General features: G+C 35.3%; 1 protein-coding gene and 1 non-coding gene across 5 annotated transcripts in view; both read right to left on the bottom strand.

The window, feature by feature from the left end:
- LOC127842966 (serine/threonine-protein kinase 32A-like) overlaps positions 1-22,538 on the bottom strand; it is a 109,060-nt gene that overhangs the window by 81,491 nt on the left and 5,031 nt on the right. For 2 of the 4 annotated variants that reach the window (XM_052372773.1, XM_052372777.1), the window contains one exon: positions 8,237-8,338. In XM_052372773.1, the coding sequence (XP_052228733.1) occupies positions 8,237-8,288 (52 nt within the window). In that variant the 5' untranslated portion in view covers positions 8,289-8,338. Of the gene's footprint in view, positions 1-8,236; positions 8,339-8,978; positions 9,155-22,538 lie in introns of all 4 variants that reach the window. The other 2 variants (XM_052372776.1, XM_052372778.1) reach the window with 2 other exon arrangements.
- On the bottom strand, positions 912-1,028 carry LOC127843301 (U5 spliceosomal RNA). The gene has a single exon (XR_008032208.1). It is a non-coding gene; the product is annotated as a U5 spliceosomal RNA (small nuclear RNA).

Below are 22,538 nucleotides of genomic sequence, written 5' to 3'. Positions count from 1 at the left end.
CAAACATTCCACCCACTGAAACCATGGCCATAACAGGGCAAAAAATGTCCAGTCCATAACCAATTATTCCAACATATCTGTTGAACAGCAGCAAAAGTGTTCATTCTTGCTCAGTCCAGTAAATGTAACAATCCAACAGATTCCTCTTGTTCACCTTCATGCACCGAAACTATGGCCGAAATGCAGCCTAGACAACCACTGTCTACCGTCGAACAAGTTGATCTTGATGTTCGCCCCACCCAGTCACTTCACCAGCAAATGTCTTTCTCTAGTTCGAACAACTTTGCCTCACAATTCTTTGGTGCCACTTTCAACGTTCAAAATGTATATAATTAGCTTAAATCCAAGTAATCTTTGTTATTTCGTCACGAAATAACCAATATTATAACAAAGAAGCAAATATTGTGCACCTCGTGATCGACTTGATGGTTGTTATCGAAAGTGAATTGTGTGTGGTGTTAGGCTACGTTGTAAACAAATGTAGTTCCTTGTATATAACAACTTAATGTCATATTGATATCATAAAACTTTAAGATTTGCAATTCAATATGATTAAACTTGTAATTAATAACCCTCGACACTTTGTTACAGAACGATATTCTGATTTAAAAAAAGATTATTTGATCAGCGGTTATTTTTGGAACGCGGAGTAATACACTCGCCTTGGTTACACTACAGTCATTATCAAAGTACGACAAACACTCATGAAAACTTATTTTGTTTAAATAAAAAAAGTTTACTGAATAAAAAGTGGGATAAATAGAATAATAGGTCAGTGTTGATTATAGATCAGGTTTATCATGCTCGGCACGAAAACGAAAAAGCACTCGCCAAGGCTCGTGCTTTTTGTTTTCTAAGCCTCGCATGATAAACCTGATCTATAATCAACACTAACCTATTATTCTCTATATATCCCATTGAGATGGGACTGCAGAAATAAGTCTATAGACTCATTGATTGTTCCACTGCACGGAAATCTTTAGTAAAAGGCGAAAGATTTATTCGTGACTGTAGTGAAACCAGAGTTGACAACTACTTAATAGTTCAAGCTTTTATATTACCTTCTTATTTCAGTACATAGTTTACATTACGGTTATTTAAAGCAGAAGTATGTTTCCATCATTTTATTCTTGAGGAATTTATACTGCACATAAAATAGGAATAAAATGAATTCAATAACATTTAAGAAATAAATTACTTACTTTTTTAATTATTGGTAATATGTACACTTGAAAATTAGGTAAAAAGACAAAATTAATTAATTTGTCAATATCTATTTTTAGAATAAATGGGTCGCAACTCTGGTTTCTTCCTGTCAAGGGAAATCACTGTAACACTTGACAGATACGAGCATGAGGTTTAATTTTAAACCAAGATAAAGATTGTTAAATATATTTTTCTTTCTTGTTCAGCTTTAAAGTGTTTTAATATTCAGATAGCTCCTAACTCATTTACAACATAGCAGTAAATAAACTGTAAATGTTCCAGATGAAAGCCAATAGATGCAGGTTAATAAATGTGAGCGGGAGCTGAAACCTGCTTCACTAAATAATATATATACCTGTAACACACGACTTGCTTCTCTTTGAGCATGATCTTTCATTTATGATTTCATTTTTGTTCATGACATTTAACATCTTCAGTAATCATACTAAGGCTCTAAAACAATTAATCCTTTCCTAAACTGCTTTCCTCCATTCCCCAATCCTGAAGTGCTCACTTTTTTCGGTGTAGCTGTCTAACCCAGCCTTTCACCTTAGCTGACCTTTGTAAGCGACCAATGAATTTGAATATAAAATTTCCCACCGGCAGGCCTGAAACTTTTCGAAGTAGAACACGTGCAATCTACAAACAGTTTTCACATTTACATTAATATGTTATTCAATCGACTTTCTAATTTTGGGAAGTATAGGGTATGGAAAGGAATACTACAGTACGTTTAGCAACGATGTTAACTGCGTATTCAGCATGAAACACTTTAATATTTTATGATAAGGCTTGGGATATAGAGCAGTTTCACACTCAACTCTCGACATCAATTCAGTTTGTGTGTGCCCCTTTATATTGAGAATATTCTCAGCACCAGAGCATTTGTACGAGAAGGCTGTGTTCTCATATTTGGTAATTACTATGATATTGCATTCTGTGCACTCATAAATTTTAGATCATATAAGTATTGTTGTTCAATAACCTGATATATGCTTTGACGAAATTTTATAAAATTAGTTTCGAAATAGACTGTTAAACACGTAAATATATAAAGTTTTAAACAAGCCGTCGTTCCAGCAGTGGATTCATTACATCACTTTAATGCATTGCATTCCAAGCCGCAAGGTATCGAAGTCAGTTTGCGATCAGTTACAGAAATTGTTATATAAACGCTATTGCATAAACTAAATGCACTTGATGTTTATTTTGATCAGAAAATATTTAATGAAGATATTCAGCGATATTATTATGGTATGTCAATCATAGATTTTTAATGTGTTTTCAACATTTGCATGCTGAGTATCAGTTTTGATTAATTTAATTAAAAATATTCAACTATATAGACCGATTTATTAAGCATGAGTGCGATGATTCAGGCTACTACATGTATTAATAATTGAATCATATAACAATGTCCAACAAACCACAAAAACAGGTCTGTTTGAAGAACACGCATTATAAATATTTAAAATATGTATGGATGATTCGTGTCTTGATGGCTGACCTATATGCGTTCATTTTTTTTCATTCTTCTTGTGTTTTTCTATTCTGTAAATATAGATATCTTATCAATAATATATAATACAGCAAAATATGCCACGAAATATGGCGCAATTAACATTAAATGTTTGATTTGCTTGTGATACAGCTAAGAACTGCGCAGATAAAAGGCATTCTCTTTGATCTCACAAATATAACTTTTAATCTTTCACCAACACCGACCACAATCAACGCCGTATATCTTTTTTAAAGGACAATTTTCTTGTCATACACCCTTGATCCTTAACCCTTTCCCACTCAGAAGCAAAGGGAAAACAGCATAAAATCAGTTTAATGCTATTTGCTGCTCATTAGTATCAAAGACGTGAATAAAGCCATTAAAACTTGAATCTAGTAATAAAGGTTTTTAATTCAATTTTACTTTCTAAGGGACCACAAATGCATCAAAATACGTATCTAATTTGCAAAGGGTTAATGATAGGCCATATCCACTATTCCCACTAGTAATCACATCTTTTATTCATCCACCTTTCATATAGGACCTTTGATTCTTTTCTACAGTACATGTAAGTCTTAAATCAATGAGCACCTACATTAAGAATCTTTATTTCTTTTATTCCTAATGATAAAATATGACATTTCTGCAGTGAAAGAACAACAGTAAAAATAAACAAATTGTTATTTTTACCGGTGAAAATAACAAATGTTCGGAACTCCCTTTCCTATTTTTAGATTATCATCAATAATTTTATATATATTTTCTATAATCGCTAGTGAATTTGAAATCGACATTTCACCAATCCAACAAATTTTCTTTTTATTTTATGCTTTTTCACCTTTTATTTACATTGTAAAAGGGGTTTAACTTGATAATTTCGCTGGTATAATGACGTCATTTGGTCACACTGACTTATGACGTCATTTTGTGTTTTGAAATGTATTGAGGCACGCCACAGGGAGAAAGGGAACTTTTCAGCGAAAGGGAAACAGCTGTTAATAAATTTTCTTGAAAAAGGGGCATAAAAAAAACCCAGAAAATGTGTTCATGTCAGTGTAATATTGTTATTTAACTTGTGATCATAGAAAAATAATATTTTCACTCGTGGCTGTGCCACTCATGAAAATATATTTTCTATGATCACTCCCGAAATAAAAAACGATCTTATACTGACATGAACAATTTTCCTCTATATCTTAGGTTACAAGTAGTTTCTTAATTCCAGTACTTTTAGTTTCTTAATAATTGCTGATATGAATATTGTCTGACTTAAGATATAACAGTAGTGTCAAGCTACATATCTCAGGACTTTTCCGAATGTAACTAACACAACAATTTAATATTCCGTATTTTACCATGCATAGCACGCAGTTTTTTACCTTCAAATTTCAAAATAAAAATTCAGTGCGCGTAATACATTGACACAACGCTTTCCTCGTTGCTAAACTGCAAAAAATCCATTTCGTAATCGTAAATCTTCACAATTGCCGCCATTTTTTTTATTGCAGAAAACTACACCCTATAATGTTATAGACTGAAGGGGTCGTTGTCGAAACAACAAAAAGCAAGAAAGGGTAGGAATGAACAGGGTAGTAACAGTTTTGACAAAAATTAAAAGATGAAAAAATGTCTTTGTTGGTGTTTTTACACTTCTTCATTGATTGTTCATTAAAAAAAAAATCGAGGTATATCGATCCCCGCGTCGTTGCAGTATTCTTTGTTCAAGTTTTTGTTGTCATGAAAACTCTTTGATTTTCAACGCAAAACGTCTTATTTGAACTGACGCTAATTATTTCAATCATATTTCTCAACTTCGCTTTTGCTTTTTTTTGATAATTTAATCCAAAGTTTAATGTTAGCAATTCCGAAAAATTGAACTCTATGTGAATTGACAGTTTGACGTCATCAAAGGAAAGCCGCTTCCTGTCTGAAGCAATAAAGCGACAAGTTTCTCGCCGACAAAATTGGCTTCCTTTGTCTAGCAATCAACATGCCGAACCAATCGTGTGTTTGTTCCTCAATGGCAATCGTCCAATTAAATAATAGCACGTGCAAAGCTCCGCCTTTGAACCTTTTGCAGAGAACAGAGGTGGAGATTTAATGGTTAATTGAGCAAGTGTTATACGTAAGTTGAGTTCCGATTTGCCGTTATTTCTCGGCCCTAGGCATTGAAACGTCGAATACATTAATCAATGATTTTCCGATCTCTGCATTAATATGCTATCGTGCGAGTATACTACGTAGGTTACAAACCAACAATAGAGATAAAGACTCGTTTTAATTTCTTTCAATAGAGACAAACAAATGATATTTGTCTAATGGCTTTACACTGATAACACCAACTGTATGGAATTGAGCGTTTGGTTGTATTGTTTGTCTCACTATAAATACTGATCAACTAGACGCAGTGAAGGCACGAAATACCGGGTCAAACTTGATTTAATGGGGAGCATCTCTTAATGGGGAAATATTTAAGTCGATGAAAAATAAAATGGGATCCACGGATGGTTTGCGTAAAATTGGACATTGCGATGTTGCGGGTCTGAAGAAGACTATGTCATACGATGTTGTGAGCGGCAGGTAATGAAAATGTTACACTGTTCAAATGTGAGGAATAAGTAATAGTGGTTTGAATTTAACCACAGGGGTCTTGAAAAAACACGCGCAGTGTGCGGCAATAAGGAATATACGGTGTTCTCAAGAGAATAATCTTAAAATTGTCAAAAATATAGTGAAATGCAACCCATGCTCCTGATCGTATAAACACTCCCTACTTTAAAACAAAAAATTAAGCGCCCGAAAAACTCAGATTAAATGATTGCGCAATATAAGAATGGCGGCCATTTTCGGCCAAATTTTCAGGTTTTTGGTCTTGAATTCTTTTTTTCTCCATTTTGGCTTTAAAAAATCGCATGCGCGTTATACATGGGAGCGCGCTTTACATGGTAAAATACGGTACACTTTAATATTTGGACAACTAATCACATAATAGTACATAGTAATTTTTCAAAATAATGTTGTTAATTTTATGAAGACTTTTATGGACTATTTTCATACTAAAATATATAGAATCTATAATAAAAATATTAATCATAGAAAAACAAAATTATATTTAAGACACAATTTGGGGAAAGCGAGCTTTATGCATGTGCATAAAGCATCATTACAGATAAGTCAGTTCAGTACACACAGGCTAATCGGGGACATCACTTTCTGTTGGTTGGAATTTTTTTGTTAAAAGGAAGTCTTTGGATAATGAGAATCCACTCTCTGCAGAACGTTTGGTCCCAAATTTGCCTAAGCAGACAGCACACACTAATCAGTTGCAGACAGCACACACTAATCAGTGGCAGCCAGCACACACTAATCAGTGGCAGACAGCACACACTAATCAGTGGCAGACACCACACACTAATCAGTGGCAGACAGCACACAATAATCAGTGGCAGACAGCACACACTAATCAGTGGCAGGACAGCACACACTAATCAGTGGCAGCCAGCACACACTAATCAGTGGCAGACAGCACACACTAATCAGTGGCAGCCAGCACACACTAATCAGTGGCAGACAGCACACTTATCAGTGGCAGACAGCACACACTAATCATTGGCAGACAGCACACACTAATCAGTGGGATGATATTTTGCCCAGTTTTCCCAGACACCCACTTGTTTATAACTCTGTAACATAAACACAGCCTTAAATAGATTTTCGCTTAGAAGAGACTTATTAAAACAAAAATACCATAAAAGCAGAAAGTATTGTCCCAGACCTAATCATGATTAGCCTGTGCAGACTTCACAGGCTTCTGGGAAGATACTTTAAGCCTGCATTAAAGGGATCTTTTCACGGTTTGGTAAATTGACAAAATAGAAAAAATGGGTATCAGACTTGCAAATTTTCGGTTTAGTTATGATATTTGTGAGGAAACAGTATTACTGAACATTTGCCATGGTCTAATATAGCCATTATATGCATCTTTTGACGATTTAAAAACCTAACAAGGGCTGTTTGTAAAACATGCATGCCCCCCATATGGGCTCTCCATTGTAGTGACAGTCATTGTGTGAATATGTTTTTTGTCACTGTGACCTTGACCTTTGACCTAGTATCCTGAAAATCAATAGGGGTCATCTGCCAGTCATGATCAATGTACCTATGAAGTTTCATGATCCTAGCCATAAGCGTTCTTGAGTTATCATCCGGAAACCATTTTACTGTTTCGGGTCACCGTGACCTTGACCTTTGACCTAGTGACCTGAAAATCAATAGGGGTCATCTGCGAGTCATGATCAATCTACCTATAAAGTTTCATGATCCTAGGAATAAGCGTTCTTCAGTTATCATCCGAAAACCATTTTACTATTTCGGCTCACTGTGAACTTGACCTTTGACCTTGTGACCTCAAAATCGATAGGGGTCATCTGCAAGTCATGATCAATGTACCTATGAAGTTTCATGATCCTAGGCATAAGCGTTCTAGAGTTATCATCCGGAAACCATTTTACTATTTCGGGTCACCATGACCTTGACCTTTGACCTAATGACCTCAAAATCAATAGGGGTCAACTGCGAGTCATGATAAATCTACCTATTAAGTTTCATTATCCTAGGCATAAGCGTTCTTGAGTTATCATCCGGAAACCATTTTACTATTTCGGGTCACCGTGACCTTGACCTTTGACCTAGTGACCTGAAAATCAATAGGGGTCATCTGCCAGCCATTATTAATCTACCTACTTAGTTTCATGATCCTAGGCATAAGCGTTCTTGAGTTATCATACGGAAACCATTTTACTATTTCGGGTCACTGTGGCCTTGACCTTTGACCTAGTGACCTGAAAATAAATAGAGGTCATCTGCAAGTCATGATCAATCTACCTATCAAGTTTCATGATCCTATGCCCAAGCGTTCTTGAGTTATCATCCGGAAACCATTTTACTATTTTGGATCACCATGACCTTGACCTTTGACCTAGTTACCTCAAAATCAATAGGGGTCATCTACGAATCATGATCAATGTACCTAAGAAGTTTCATGATCCTATGCCCAAGCGTTCTTGAGTTATCATCCCGAAACCACCTGGTGGACGGACCAACAGACCGACAGACCGACATGTGCAAAGCAATATACCCCTCTTCTTCGAAGGGGGGCATAAAAATTATAAAGCGTTGCAACGCGAAATGATTGAATAATTTGGAGAGTTCTGTTGTTGTCGTTTAAATTTGTGAAACTACGAAGATTGCTTATATAAGGTATAAAATATGCATCTAATGTATGCTTGGCAGGATAGCTTAGTAATGGCTAATGCGTTTTTACTTCAAGATTCCGGGGGTCACTGGTTCGAGCCCTACTGCGGGCTATTTTTTTCCTTTTTTTAAATTTTATTTTTGATTTTTAACTGGAGCTTTTAAAATTTAATGTTTACATTTATCAATATAAAGCATTTAATGACAAACTTCAAAACATGCCAAAATCTGTGAAAAGGCCACTTTAAACCCAGTTTTCCCAAAGACAAACTGTACCTTCTCCGGAAGCATCGAACGGTGTCCCTCTGTTTGACTGGTTACCCCCCATTATGTGTGCACATCCCAGCGAACACCCCAGTTTTCCGACTACATCAGTACCTGAAATGTAACACAGCCAGTACATAATTATCCCAACAGAAATGTCACACAGGGTACATAGATATCCCAACAGAAATGTCACACAGGGTGCATAGTTATCCCAACAGAAATGTCACACAGGGTACATAATTATCCCAACAGAAATGTCACACAGGGTACATAGATATCCCAACAGAAATGTCACACAGGGTGCATTGTGATCCCAACAGAAATGTCACACAGGGTACATAGTTATCCCAACAGAAATGTCACACAGGGTACATAGTTATCCCAACAGAAATGTCACACAGGGTACATAGTTATCTCAACAGAAATGTCACACACGGTACAGAGTTATCCAGGTTAGCATGTGTAATAGTTACATATGTGTTAAATATTTAATACAGGCAATGTCTGTTACAATTATTAAACTTGTCATTGCAAGAATTTTAGATGTAGTATAATAGATGTCACAAAGACGAACTAATTGAGTTCAAGCGCAAAGTCGGTCAGCCCAAGGTACTTAAATAAAAAGCATGGACTACAGTTAAATCTTCAAAAAAGATTTGATGACATAAAGGTCCAATTTAATCCACTTTAAAGAAAGGATTCGTAGTCGAAATAGATGCTTTGAGCATTTTCACTGCTAAAGTATAATTACCTCCCTTAGTTTTAAATTTGCCAGGTAAACAATATGAAATTGAATGAATTTGCGCCTCCTAACCAGACGGAGTGCAGTTACGCGATCGCAGGCAAAGAGCATCAGAGACGTTGGGAGAGCTGGGGCAAGACTTTCGAAGATTAAACAACCTGGCATACCCCTCTGCACCGCCAGACCTGAAAGAAACATTGGCCAAAGATCAGTTTCTTGATGCTCTTCAAAGTGCGGACATGAGACTACGCATCAAACAGGCCCGACCAGTAAGCCTCAATGATGCCATCAGGCACGCTGTGGAGCTCGAAGCTTTTTATCGTGCAGAAAGAACTAAGCCTGACAGACATGTGTCTGCGGTAGGTACCGATGACAATGAGCCAATGAAGCAAATGAATGAGCTTCAAAAGATGGTTGACATGCTCAACAAACGGCTAAGTCAGTTCATGGGCACCGCGGAAACCTCACAACCCAGATATTGTTCAAGGCCAAGCGTCATGGAGGCTGTGTGTTTTTGGTTCAGTACGAACCATGTTAAGTAGTGAGTAGATTTTTTTTTGGCACTGATGTTGATACATTTTTTTATCTCAAGAAGAGATTCGCTATTGCAATATGTATGTTAGCCCTTGTTGAAGTTTGCTTGTGTACAGTTTTTGGATTAGTTGTTATGTTTGATTGTATTAGTTTTGTATATTGGAATCATGAGGGGACTCATGTCTAATCGGAGGCGTGGGTAATATAACGAAAGGATTCGTAGTCGAAATAGATGCTTTGCGCATTTTCACTGCTACAGTATAATTACCTCCCTTAGTTTTAAATTTGCCAGGTAAACAATATGAAATTGTAACTTGTTCTTCATAAAGTAAGTTAATTGTATAGCTAAAAATAATGTATTAAGCATTTAAAGAGTATTTGATATTTAAGGAATGTTTTTAGTAAACCCCTGCATATATATTCGGCTAGTTTCTGTGTAAGTGAAGGAGAAATGCTGATCGGTAATTTCCGTAGAGTGCGGAGGGAATTCGGAAACGTCGGTAGTTTCCGGATCGTGCCTTTCCGTTGGCTAGGTGGCACTCTGTTCGCCAGTATATAAAAGGCTTGCAAATAGACAAGTAGGGAGTCCTCCGGTGTATGCGAGCGGATCAACATCTGAAGAAAAGGGACGTTACTCTAAAAGAACAGTATTCTGGAGCAGTTGGGTATTTATGTTGGCTTCAAGCTTTAAACGGTGCTGCCCGGGCTGCAGAGTTCCTGTTTCTTGGAGAGGGTCTTCAGAGGGTTGGAATCTACGGACGTCGTACAAGGCAGTGACGGAAGCTTCACCTAAGGCCTTGGGGTGACGTGAGCCAGTGTCTTCGCGGAAGCCAGTAGCCTCACGGAGGCGGTGACATGTAGCTTCACGGAAGCCGGAGGAATCGAGGAAGGAACATCGGCAGTGAGGCCGCGCACATAGCGTTCGGTGGCGGCCTCAGGAAATCGGTCGAAGGCATCGATTCCCCTCTTTTGGTCGCATTGTATATATTTAAGGCGACTCAATTACTCTTCATTTTCCAATCATAAGGCAGGTAGCCTGAGAAAAATTAGTTTTTATTAATTAATATTTGTAATCGGCCTTCCGAGGGTTTCAGAGGGCACATCGTCATTGTGAGGCCGCGCACATAGCGCTCGGTGGCGGCCTCAGGTAGTCGGCAGCCCGCGTTACACCACTACTAATCAATGGTGCTTATCATGGGCTACAAAACAATACACTCTTTCCCACTCAGAGGCAAAGTGAAAATGCCTTTGTGCAAACAGCATAAAAGCAGAACAGCCTGCAAGTAACTCGCAGTCTATTCAGGTTTTGTACTATTTGCTGCTCATCAGTAACTAGGGGTTGGAAACGAAGCCTTTAAAACTTGAATTTAGTAAGAAAGGTCTTTAATTAAACTTAACTTTCATGAGACTACAAACGCGTCAAAATACATATCTAAGTGGTAAAGGGTGAAGTAAACAGAAAATGTGTTATCAAAGAAACAAAATGTCCCAGACTGCTGGAGATTGAATGGAAAGCAAGATAACAAGATCATAATGGAAGTGTCATAAAAGGCATTGACCTGGTATGAGAAAAAGTCACAATCCTTCAAGTATATTTAATACATCCAGTCATTGGATTCTTCTAACTGGGCAAAAAAGCTTTTTTGGAGGGAACCATTCTGAGTAAAAATCTTTTTATGGTATTAAAAAGTGTGATAATGTATTGAAAATTAGTTTTAAGTGTAAATTATTTAACTTTGGCAATTATATCTGATACAAGCTGCTCATTTTCAACAGCACCATGTAACGTTCATGATCATAGATATTTTTATGCTTGTCATTAACAAGGTTGTTTTTCCCTTGAAAATTTGATGCGTTTTTTATGTTGCCAACACTTTATACTGCATTCAATTTCCAATAATGTATTCTAACACAACATAAAATTGGAAGGACTTTAATGGATTCTGGTGATGATGCAAATAGTTAAATGTGTTGCAGTCTGCAAGCGTTCTAATGACTCGAGGACCACAGTGACACATATCAAGGTCACAACCCTGCTACATTGCCTGTCACAGTTTTTTTCCCCCACTTTTTGGGAAGATAGCCCACGGCTTTGGAATTGTGAATTTTATCGGCATTTTCATGAAATTGGGAAAATAAATTCATTAGCCTTTTTTTCCACACGAAAAGTCCACTGATTAGAGAAATATTAAATTTGATATAACCCTTTATAATCATTCAAATTAAAAGAACAAAATCATATAATACTTTGTTAGATGTAGTTGAATTAAAATTGAGATAAAATACACATTAGATTTCTTTCAAAAAAAATAAAAAAATTTTTTTGGAAATTGGGAGTTTTTTGCCCCATTTTGGGAAAAAAGTATACTTTTTGGGATTGGGAACATAGCCGAATTTCGGCTATAAAATCGGGCAAAAAAACAACCTGTGTCAACACTTCTGTTTTCCACTTTCAGCAAATGCAATAGTCAAGGCTGAGAGCTCCTCATTTATGGTCTATATATAACTGAAAGTAAATTGTGACTTGGGCATACATTGTCTCTTTGATACAACAATAACCCCAGGCATGAAAGTATGGCTAAAAAAGGAAAGAAAATGAGACAGACATTTTTCTCCATCCAAAGTAGAAAAAAGTAGAAACATGTGTTCTAAAAATGTCAGACAAATTGAAAGAATCACGTAAATAAAACGAACAAAATTGCGCGTAATGAAGTCCAATAACATTAGCATGTGCTTTCAACAAAGAGCTAGTAATTATTCCTTGACCTTTTCTCCAACACACTGGCGATAAAGTCCCTTGGGATTCATTCTCAAAAAAAAATATCTGACGTTTTTTACTGATTTCTTCTGTTGCTAGTCATTGCCTATTGATTTGTGAATAATTCTGTAACGATCATTGCTGTTAATACATGGTTCTGGGGAAGGTATATGATGGTTAAAGGAGAAAATAATTATAGTGATGCCTTAGACAATTTTATAATATGTAACACATCAAGGGAAAGTGGAAAGAAACAGAGTTTTGCGTTTTTATATGAGTCATGTTCTGAGAAAACTGGGCATAATGCAGGTGCGTAAAGTGTTGTCCCAGAATAGCCTGTGCAGTCCACACAGTCTAATCAGGGACAACACTTTCCGCCTAAACTTGATTTTCGGTAAGGCGGGACTTCCTTTAAACAAAAAGTACCATAAAAGGGAAAAGTATCGTCCCTGATTAGCCTGTGCGGACTGCACAGGCTAATCTGGGATGACACTTTACGCACATGCATTAAGCCCAGTTTTCTAAAAACGCGACTCGTATGATAACTGTGTGTGTGTATTGAGAAGTTTATGAGGCCCTTCGCATCTGAGGCTGCAATGTGTGCAGACCCCGAGTGTGTCCAAGCACTTGTAACTAATTTAGTGACCAGATTCTTGAAATTTGAGATTAATTTGAACAAGAGCTCCATTGTCTGAGACAGATACCACCAAACAGAGCTTTGATACACGATTTTTTGCAACAAAACTGACCATAAGAGTTAATCTTATCATATTAGTGTCACGGTGACCTTGACCTTTGAACTGGTGACCCCAATTTCAATAGGGGTCATCTTCTGTCCAAGGAAAATGGACATGTGAAGTATCAAGCCAATCAGTCAATTTGTTGACCAGTTAATGATCAGAAACGACTTTCACCTTTATTGCGACATTGACCTTTGACCTAGTGACCCCAATTTCAATTTGGGTCATCTACAGTGTCCAAGGCCAATGCACATGGGAAGTATCAAGCCAATAGATAAATCAGTTGACAATATTTAATTTATTTACTCAAAATATCAGGGTATTAGCCTGTCATCTTCTGTATAAGCAAATGGGAATGTCCAAACCATAGTATGAGTCGCACTTGGGGGAAAAAGGTCTTGATACATGTGCGCAAAGTGTTGTCCCAGATTAGCCAGCGCATCCCTCAAAGGCTAATCAGGGAGGACAATTTCTGCTTTTATGGTTTTAACCCTTTGCATGCTGGGAAATTTGTCGTCTGCTAAAATGTCGTCTGCTGAATTTCTAAAATTAGCATTTTCTTCAATTTTTTCAAAGAATACTATCAGAATAGCAAACAGTTTGGATCCTGATGAGACGCCACGTTCTGTGGCGTCTCATCTGGATCCAAACTGTTTGCAAAGGCCTTCAAAATTCGGTTCCAGCACTGAAAGAGTTAATCCACTTTAAGGAAGTCTTTTCTGTGAGAAAATGCAATTAAGGTGGAAAGTGTCAACCCTAATTTTCATGTGCAGAATACACAGGCTAATCTTCAATAACACTTTCGCACATGCATTAATCCAAATTTTCCCATAACTATTATCTTTGTAGTTATAAGACACATTGGAATTGAGCCCATTTTCATAAGAAAGTTGCTGTTTTATTATCACAGTTCAGTAATTATACTATTGCATATCATCGCTACCGTAAATCTACGAATATAATACGCACTTTTTTACCTGCCGATTTTTTCTTCAAGTAGGGGGTGCGTATAATATACGAGTTAAAAGCAGAACAAAATTTTTCCTGTGCAAATTTTCAACTTAATCGCTGTTATTCGCTTCGCGGCAGCCATTTTGAACTACACCATTACATCAAAGGGGTGCAACAGGGTTCGCGCTGTCGTTCGCCATTTGAGTCATTTGCGAAAATATTGAGAATTTGGCTCAATAAAAACCTTATTTGTAAAAATGCGAAAATCTAGTAAAATTTCATTGAAAACATCCGCCATTTATATCGTAACTGGTTTTCTATATTTGTCTCTTTGTTTTAATGAAAGTGTTTGCAATTCGAACAGTAAACGAAACCCGGTCTGTACCCGATTATGAGACATCGCTTGACCTTATTGTTATTGAAGTGCGCATGGTAGCTGGCCAATCAAACTTGAGCTCGCTTACACATGAAATGACGTTGTCGAATGAAACGGGAGAACGGGAGGAGCTATCGGATAATATTGGGTCATCCATGCGCAGACACTGTATACTTTGAATACACAGTTAATATGGTTGTCTGCTTACAAAATAGCGACTGGACGCTAAGTCGTATAAAAAGATTAGCAAATGAAAAAAAAAACTGCCAATACCCGTAAATATTTATTTCTTAGCTGACCACTATTTATCTTTCTACCGCATATTTACCATATCTGAAGTAAAGAGTGGTAATTAAATAATTAGTTTTATGATGCTTATAGTCTATTACACCTGTCTGCTGATTGCCGAATTAAATTGAAAGGTGATAATTAATTAATTTGTTTTTATTACTCCCAAACTTAGCCTTAATGACAGCAGCGTATTTTAATTAACTAGATCATGAAAAACACCAGCGGTTTAATTGTATTTTAAGTTATATTAAAGTATCGAGTTTGTAACTCGAACAAAGAAAAAGTAATTCATCTAGACAACTATAAAAACGGAAGTAACCATTTTGTCTTCTTATTACTTTATTATTATTATAATTATTATCGTCCTGAATATTGTCAAATTGAATTAAATGTGAAAACAAAAAACAGCGTCTCTGCTTCTTTCTTTTGTAATTATGACTGCTTGACCCGGATGTCAGCAAGGGGCCCGTGTGTTATCGGTAACAATCAATGGTAATATAAACAATAGACAGAGATATTTATTATGCAACTGTCATAAAAACAGCACTATAACACATCCCGATCAATATACCTGGGTAACAGATAGTTGACAACACCAAATTGGTTTGCTATTTTCACAGCACAAAAATATATTGACACATTTTTTCGGAAATGGCCGATTTCGGAAACTGATTTTTTTAGTGCGTATTTTACTCGGATTTTCAATTTTTACCGATAAATTTTTACCAAACTCGGGGGTGCGTATTATGCACGAGGGCGTATTATATTCGTGGATTTACGGTATCATTGATAGTGCGACTTCAAATAACTTTTCTGGTTAATTAATTTCAGGTTACATTAAGTACCAATTCATATGCCAGGGTAAATCCGATTTACATCCGATTTTCACTTTAATGTCGCTAGGCGAATCCTCGACTAAGTGCTTAAAATAAAAATCATTTTCTAAGATGCAGAAAACACGACATAATACTTTTATTATAGGAAAATATGTTGTAAGATTCCATTCACATCTCCATAACGAATGGGGTACCTATAGGTTTGCCAATTTTTATTTTTAACCCAATTTGTTTTTCAATTAACTAGTTAATTTCGAGTTTAATAAAGATGTTCAGTAACAGTATTCTTCTAAACCTTTTGAAACAATTTTATTTAACATCGAAACGTTATTTATAAGATTGAATGTATCAAAACAGATTTAAAATTTGACCTGGAATACCACAACAAAAAAACAAAACATGTAGGGTCTGAAAGAAAAATTAGGGTAAGCTGAAATAGACGTAACAAAAACACCTTTTAACACCTAATGACAACATAACACAATTTTCCAACTACATTAGTAAATACACCATACTCTTATTGACTATACCACAATTTTCATTAGAGATAATATTAGCAAAGAAAAAGTCCTATAAATATACTTCTGTAAGAATAAATATAGTGCACTGTAACATAACCAACACTTAATTGATTTCCTGGCATTCTTAAATAGATTTATTACGGAGAAAATTCTGATAAGAGTTCTAGCCTGCAAAATTGCAAAAAAATTCTGATTTCCTACATTCTGCATCAGAAAGTGACTATTGATTTGTAACCATGCAGAAATATGGAATCACCCTATCAAAGGGTATCATGCCATAGCAAATATGAGGGTTAACATCCTAAATGTTCCTATAATAGCAGTAATGAAAATAATGTTGATAGATATTTTTATAGACTTTAAAGTAAAAATATTATAACAAGAAAGCCTGAATGCCCGGTCGCTAACCTGAAACATGCAATGTAAGTGAAAAAACCTTAGTTTTTATGTAAGTTTTTACTTTTATTGACTTTGTAAGTTTTGTTTAATCATCTAACCATTGATATTTCAGACATAAGATTTTAAAAGTTATTTACTACACTGTAACTCCAATATAACGCTCTCGGTTATAACGCTGCATCCAATATAACGTGGGTGGGTCTTGGATCCCGTTTTTTCTCCAACCTTCCATTTCTGATTCAAATCCATGTTATGCAACATCATGTATTTTCAGACAATTCAAAGATGGCGGCGATCACATCTTGATTGTTTTATTCAACAGTCTGTTGAACCAATTTTAATCGCTTTGAGGTTAAACAACACTGACAGCTAATTGGTGTTAATCTGTTGTATCAATGTCAATAAAGGTGTGAAATACTCGTGTGTCAATTTTTATTACATGTATTCCCTATCAGAGCGGTTCAGTGCGCTAATTTCAATAAGTTACGTGCAAGCGGGATAATTATAAAATTAAAGTTATTCAAAACAATAAAAACATTCTTACTGTGATATGATTGCACTTTGACTATATTAAAGGAGCGGCTTTGAAATATACTGCGCACAGTATAAAACAAGTTTTTCTGTCATTTCATTATCATTCTAGTATTTAAGTCGCAGTGTAATTGTTAACAAAGATTCACTTTCATTTTTGCCCGGTATCAGAAAGTCCCTGGGATGCAAGTTTTTTGCATGACGCAATAAATCATTTCTTTGTACATGTATCTTATTGCATTCAATCTAAATTTAAATTCGCTCGTCCAATGAAAGCTCTGCACCATAATGCACTGTTCTCTTTACACTTCTGAAAAATGGTGTATGCATATAAAGTTGTGTTTACGAAATTCATAAACATATTTATTGTCATAAATGTTCAAGATTATTATTTTTTAAGTGGTGTAACTTTATTGGATTATCGGATAAATGTGCACATGAGAAAAGCGGTATGTAAACTTTATCGATACAATTTGGTTAACATACATGTATTTGCAGATGACAACACAGCATCGGCAATACACAGGACCTATATTATAAGCTATTCTATACCTGTTTTTATAGCCCCCTGCAATAAATGAGCTCAAAACTTATAACGCGGATCCGTTTATAACGCTTTTGCATGGTTTGGATCCCGTTATCCACGTTATATTGGAGTAACAGACTGTATAAAGTCTTTTTAAATCATGTGTGACCTGATGCATTGTTATTTTTGACCCCATGGACATGATTGAAAACAACAACACTTTAGGAAAAACATTAAATGTTACACGCCAAATGAACTTGAGCAATGACCCTTTTGCTTTGCTGTCTAACCCAGGTTTAGCCCTTTCTTGACCTTTTTAACTGTCGAAACTTTGAGAAAAATTGGTAATTTTATCTAATTTGTACAGGGTTGTTATTTTGTATTCTCTTTTTTGAAATAATAGTGATGAAGCACTGCATTTTTGAATGATGTGAGCTGGCTGTTTAGCTTAAAACTATTTTATCTCCAATAAAAAATGGCTAAGTGGATACAACAGTTTCACACTCAATGGTCAAATCAATGCAGTTTGTGTGAGCCCCTATATATTTGTCACCTTGTTAACACCATGGCATTTACTGTAGATTTCCACGTATAGCGCACAGTGTTTTATCTCCATAATTCAAATTAAAAAGCTGGTGCGCGCTATACATTGATACAACGCTATCCTGGCTGCTAAATTGGTAAAAAATATGTTGTGTAATCGTAAATAATCAAAATGGCCGCCATGTTTTTTATCCAGAAAACTACCACCCTATGATCGTACAGACTGAGGGGCCATTGTCGAAACAACAAGAAGTCGCTACTGGTAGATATGAATGCGGTAGAAGAAGATTTGGTCAAAAATAAATTTGTTTGAATAAACTTGCACACATTTCTTTGTTTGTGTTTTTACACTTCTTTATCGATGAATTCCGATGGGGATTGTTGTCAACATTCCGGAGAGCAGGCAAGGGTAGGTTCGAACGAGGTCTTTTTTGCGGGTAACGGTAGGTGTGAAAGGGGGTCATTTTGCACTTCGTAATTGGCAGATGGTATTGAGTAATGTGTGCCACGACTTGTTAAGACGCTAATTGACATTTGAGACACTAATAGATACTTGAGAACGTGAAGGTATGCAATTGCATTTTGTGAGTATAAATATTGAACGTTCAACAGTGGTGTACCTCAACAACTGTATCCCTGTCTCCCATGCGACATTCAAATTTACCGGTAATGCCCTTGCTTTCCCCTGAGGAAAAATCACACGATGTACACTAATTCTTATTTTCTCAAGTTTTTCACGAAATGCACGTGGACTGTTCATCTTTTGCTAGAAAATTACAAAATTGTCAGAAAAGTATAGTGCTATGCAACCCATGCTCCTAATCATAATGACGCTTCCTATTTTGAATGCTTAATTAAGCTTTCAATTGCCCCGGATTATTGGATTGTGCAATAGTAAAATGGCGGCCATTTTCAGTCCGATTTGGTGGTTTTATTGTCTTTAAATATTTTTTTCTCCATTTTTCCATTTTAAAAAACAGTCTGCGCGCTAGACACGGGAGCGCGCTATACGTGGAAACCTACGGTATAGTTCAAGGCTTTGTGCACATAACAAAAAATTACTAACCTTTTGAATAATGGGCACTGTGATATATTAGTATTGTTGTTTCCTATCCTGATATAATTTTCAAAAAAATATTTTTAATTGTTTTCATAATTGACTTTTACACTTGTACACTTCTAAAGTAAAATTTTTACACAACCTGTCATCCCAGCAGTGAAATTGTGAATTCTCACAGTATCACAGTATTGCAGTCAGCCTGTCTAACAAATGTTATTTCAACCCTATCGTGTTAACTTCAGCAAATCTAGAATTATCTTCGGATAAGAAATATCTTAAGACAATATTTGGCACAATTCAATTATCATGCATACATGACTTGTACATAACAGATTCTTAATGTGTTTTAAACTATATCATGATACATGTAGGTACCAATTTTGATTGATGCAATAAGAATTTCAATGATATATTGTGACTTATCACAAGAATTTCCACAAAATAGATCACTTTTTATCATAATAGTAACATGAATTGGCATGTACAATCTTTCTATGGGTTTTTTAAAAGTAAATAGTTTTGTATCAGAATATTCTCACAAGTGTGAACTGGTGTACTAAAACTATCTTCGGAATGCAGCTGTGATTTATTATTAGAACTCCTTTAATAAAACCCTCCTATAAATATTATTCCTATGAATATTATAACTACACTGGTTATTTTTTATTTGTTTGAATAGTATACGTGATTTTACTAATGCCTATTTTGAATATTTTGATTACTGCAATCATGTACTTTAAGTCACTAATGGTTTATTAAAAGTAATGTAATAAAACTGGAAAAATCATACCAAACATGAGGTTTGATTACTTTAAAAATTTACCAGACCTCACCAAATTTTACCAAAACTCGTTCTTCTTTAACAAACAACAGAAAATAGCTTTGATAATTCCAAATACAATAAAATAACAACTAAACCCGTTCCAATGAAAACATGTTGTAAAACTTTAAGATAAAAGCGAAGAAAGCTTTGTGATTTTTTTTTTCCAGATTACAAGCAATTTTTAAACAGCCGTATAAAACATAAGTACTCTTAGAGAAGGAAATCGGTGACGATTAAGATGGCAAGGACGTCTGTGCCGAAACAGAATTTGTTGCCTTGTAACCCTTTTATAACTTTTATTCATTTGCATTCTATGTCGCTCATTTTTCAGCCATATCAGTACGAAATTGATAAGTGTTTATTTTGTATTTAATATAAGCTTTATATATCTCAACTTTACTTGATAAGAATTTTGTAGGCGGAAGCTGAACATTTGTGATCCCGCTTAGAAATTTTGTATTTTTTTGAAACCAGTAAAATTCAATTTCAACCACTCAAAAATGTGTTGTTTCGCCTATGTCATGAAACAAGGTGCAATATTTTGAATGGTTTTAAGAATCGCACTTGGAGTTTGTTATGTCATCAGAAAAGATAGCCGGTTTGACTAGTTGATAAAATCCGTTTTATTTTAAACTTAAATAACAGGGCTCGGCCTAGGTTCATACATGAGGGAGAAGTGACTTCTCCCTAAGCTGAAATTAGCAAGAAGTGAGTCCAAATTAGGGAGAAGTGTTTTTTGTTCGACGTTTAATAAAATCTTAACTTGTTTTAAACACCTCATTACACCAAGCCTATCATCATCGATGACATACAAATACTATTTTCAAATTTAATAAATCCTTACATATTAAGTCACATAAATCAATTCATACAAATAAAATCTGTAATTTCCATGTGCATCATAAAAATCAACAGTACTTTTATATTGTCATGCCAATCCAACACCCTATTTACATTACAATATACATGATAATTACATATTGTTGAGCTTGCTTTAAATTAGAAATCTAAGTTTACTACTGTTTTTTTAATAAGCAGGCTAAATGCCCGCCGTACCAATGCCTTCTGTCACATACAGGCTTTAATAAACCTACCACACTTATTGGTCCCTATGAGTATATTCATCCACGAAAAAATCATGGCCAATTACTATAACTAATGATGACAAGCAGACTAGCAGGTGTAATCCTCATGGATATTGAGCATTTCATGCATAAATAAATTTTCTATCAAAACACACTTCCGAATTATAATGTTAATGTGACGTAAAAACATTCATGCTTCAAATAAACCGTGTTCATGTATATCGTGTTGACCCACGGTCCTGATTAAAAGTTCGCGGGACATGTACAAATGTCACGTTATACGCATGGAAAGCGAGGGTGTATTGAATTGTGTGCACTACGTCGATACTGAAACGTTTATTCGCATTTGTTACAGACCCACGTGTCTTGTTTAATAAGAACCAATAAGCACATTATTAGCTTGAATGTTAAAATTTTGTTTTTTGAGTTCGAGTGTTCTGATTCAATTGATCACTATATTTTGAAAAATAGTTTTGATATGTATGCATTTACTTACATATTACAATAAGAGGGATATACAATAAACGTTTACGTATGGATATATCAAATTATGGAAATTAGCACTATGCATGGGTAAGTTTCCGTTTATATGGTTATGAATTAATTTCTGACAAAATAAATTGCGCATCGACTGGAGAATTATTGTTTAAGAGTTTTGAAACACGATACATGTTAACAGTAGAACATACTAGAGTAAATCGAATTCATATTTACTGTTGCGCTTGTTAACTTTTTGTGCGTATATACATGTCCATAACGACGTTGTTTCATCGCTTACGTAAACTACTGCATATGTATATACATTGCGCGCGTTCTCATTGGTTACTATCGATGTTAATGACATGTGTAATAGAGAATTTGGAGATGGAAAAGTTGGAAAAAACGGCGATGTTGTAAAAAAATGTTGGTAAGTTGACTTCTCCTTCATGTAATTTAAGGGACATTATTATGTCCCGGGCTAAGTTATTGCCCACTTCGCCCTCACGGCTGAGCCCTGAATAATCTATCGAAGTAAAATAAACATAAAACAGTCCATATTTTATTTTACATATTCATACTTTTGTGTTCATTTTAAATTTAAGTTTTAGACATTGTTGTGTTTTTTGTCGGACACCAGATCCGACAGTCTCGGAAAGATTATCCGTCTTTCGCATAGGTTCAACCGTTGTATGTGTGAAGATAACTATAAAGTATTAAAGAATTTATATTAAGTTCATAAGTTAAATTTACTGAAGAAGTGAAACAAGTATATACAATATATTTCTGAAGGAGATTATAAGTTAATAAAAAACAATAATTTGTCCATTTTGTAAGTACTAGTACTAGAGAAAATCTGATATAAAAACAGAACAGCAAAATCTTGTTGTAAAATAGAATAATCTAATTATATCTATTAATGCAAATAACTGACTTACCTGATGTATAAAAATAATTTTAGACCATTGACACATTATCATTAGTATCCAAACAAAAAATCACATACAAAAATAAGAACAACTTAGTGTTATGTCTTATAGTCAGGAATCACTCCTATGAAGAAGTCTTGCCTTTATAATTATTGATTAATTATATTGCAGTAAAGTAACCCTGTAAGT

This window comes from Dreissena polymorpha, chromosome 8, assembly GCF_020536995.1.
Source record: "Dreissena polymorpha isolate Duluth1 chromosome 8, UMN_Dpol_1.0, whole genome shotgun sequence".
Classification (NCBI taxonomy): domain Eukaryota; kingdom Metazoa; phylum Mollusca; class Bivalvia; order Myida; family Dreissenidae; genus Dreissena; species Dreissena polymorpha.
Note: the sequence above shows the minus strand (reverse complement) of the source record. Positions and strands in the feature narration are given on the sequence as shown.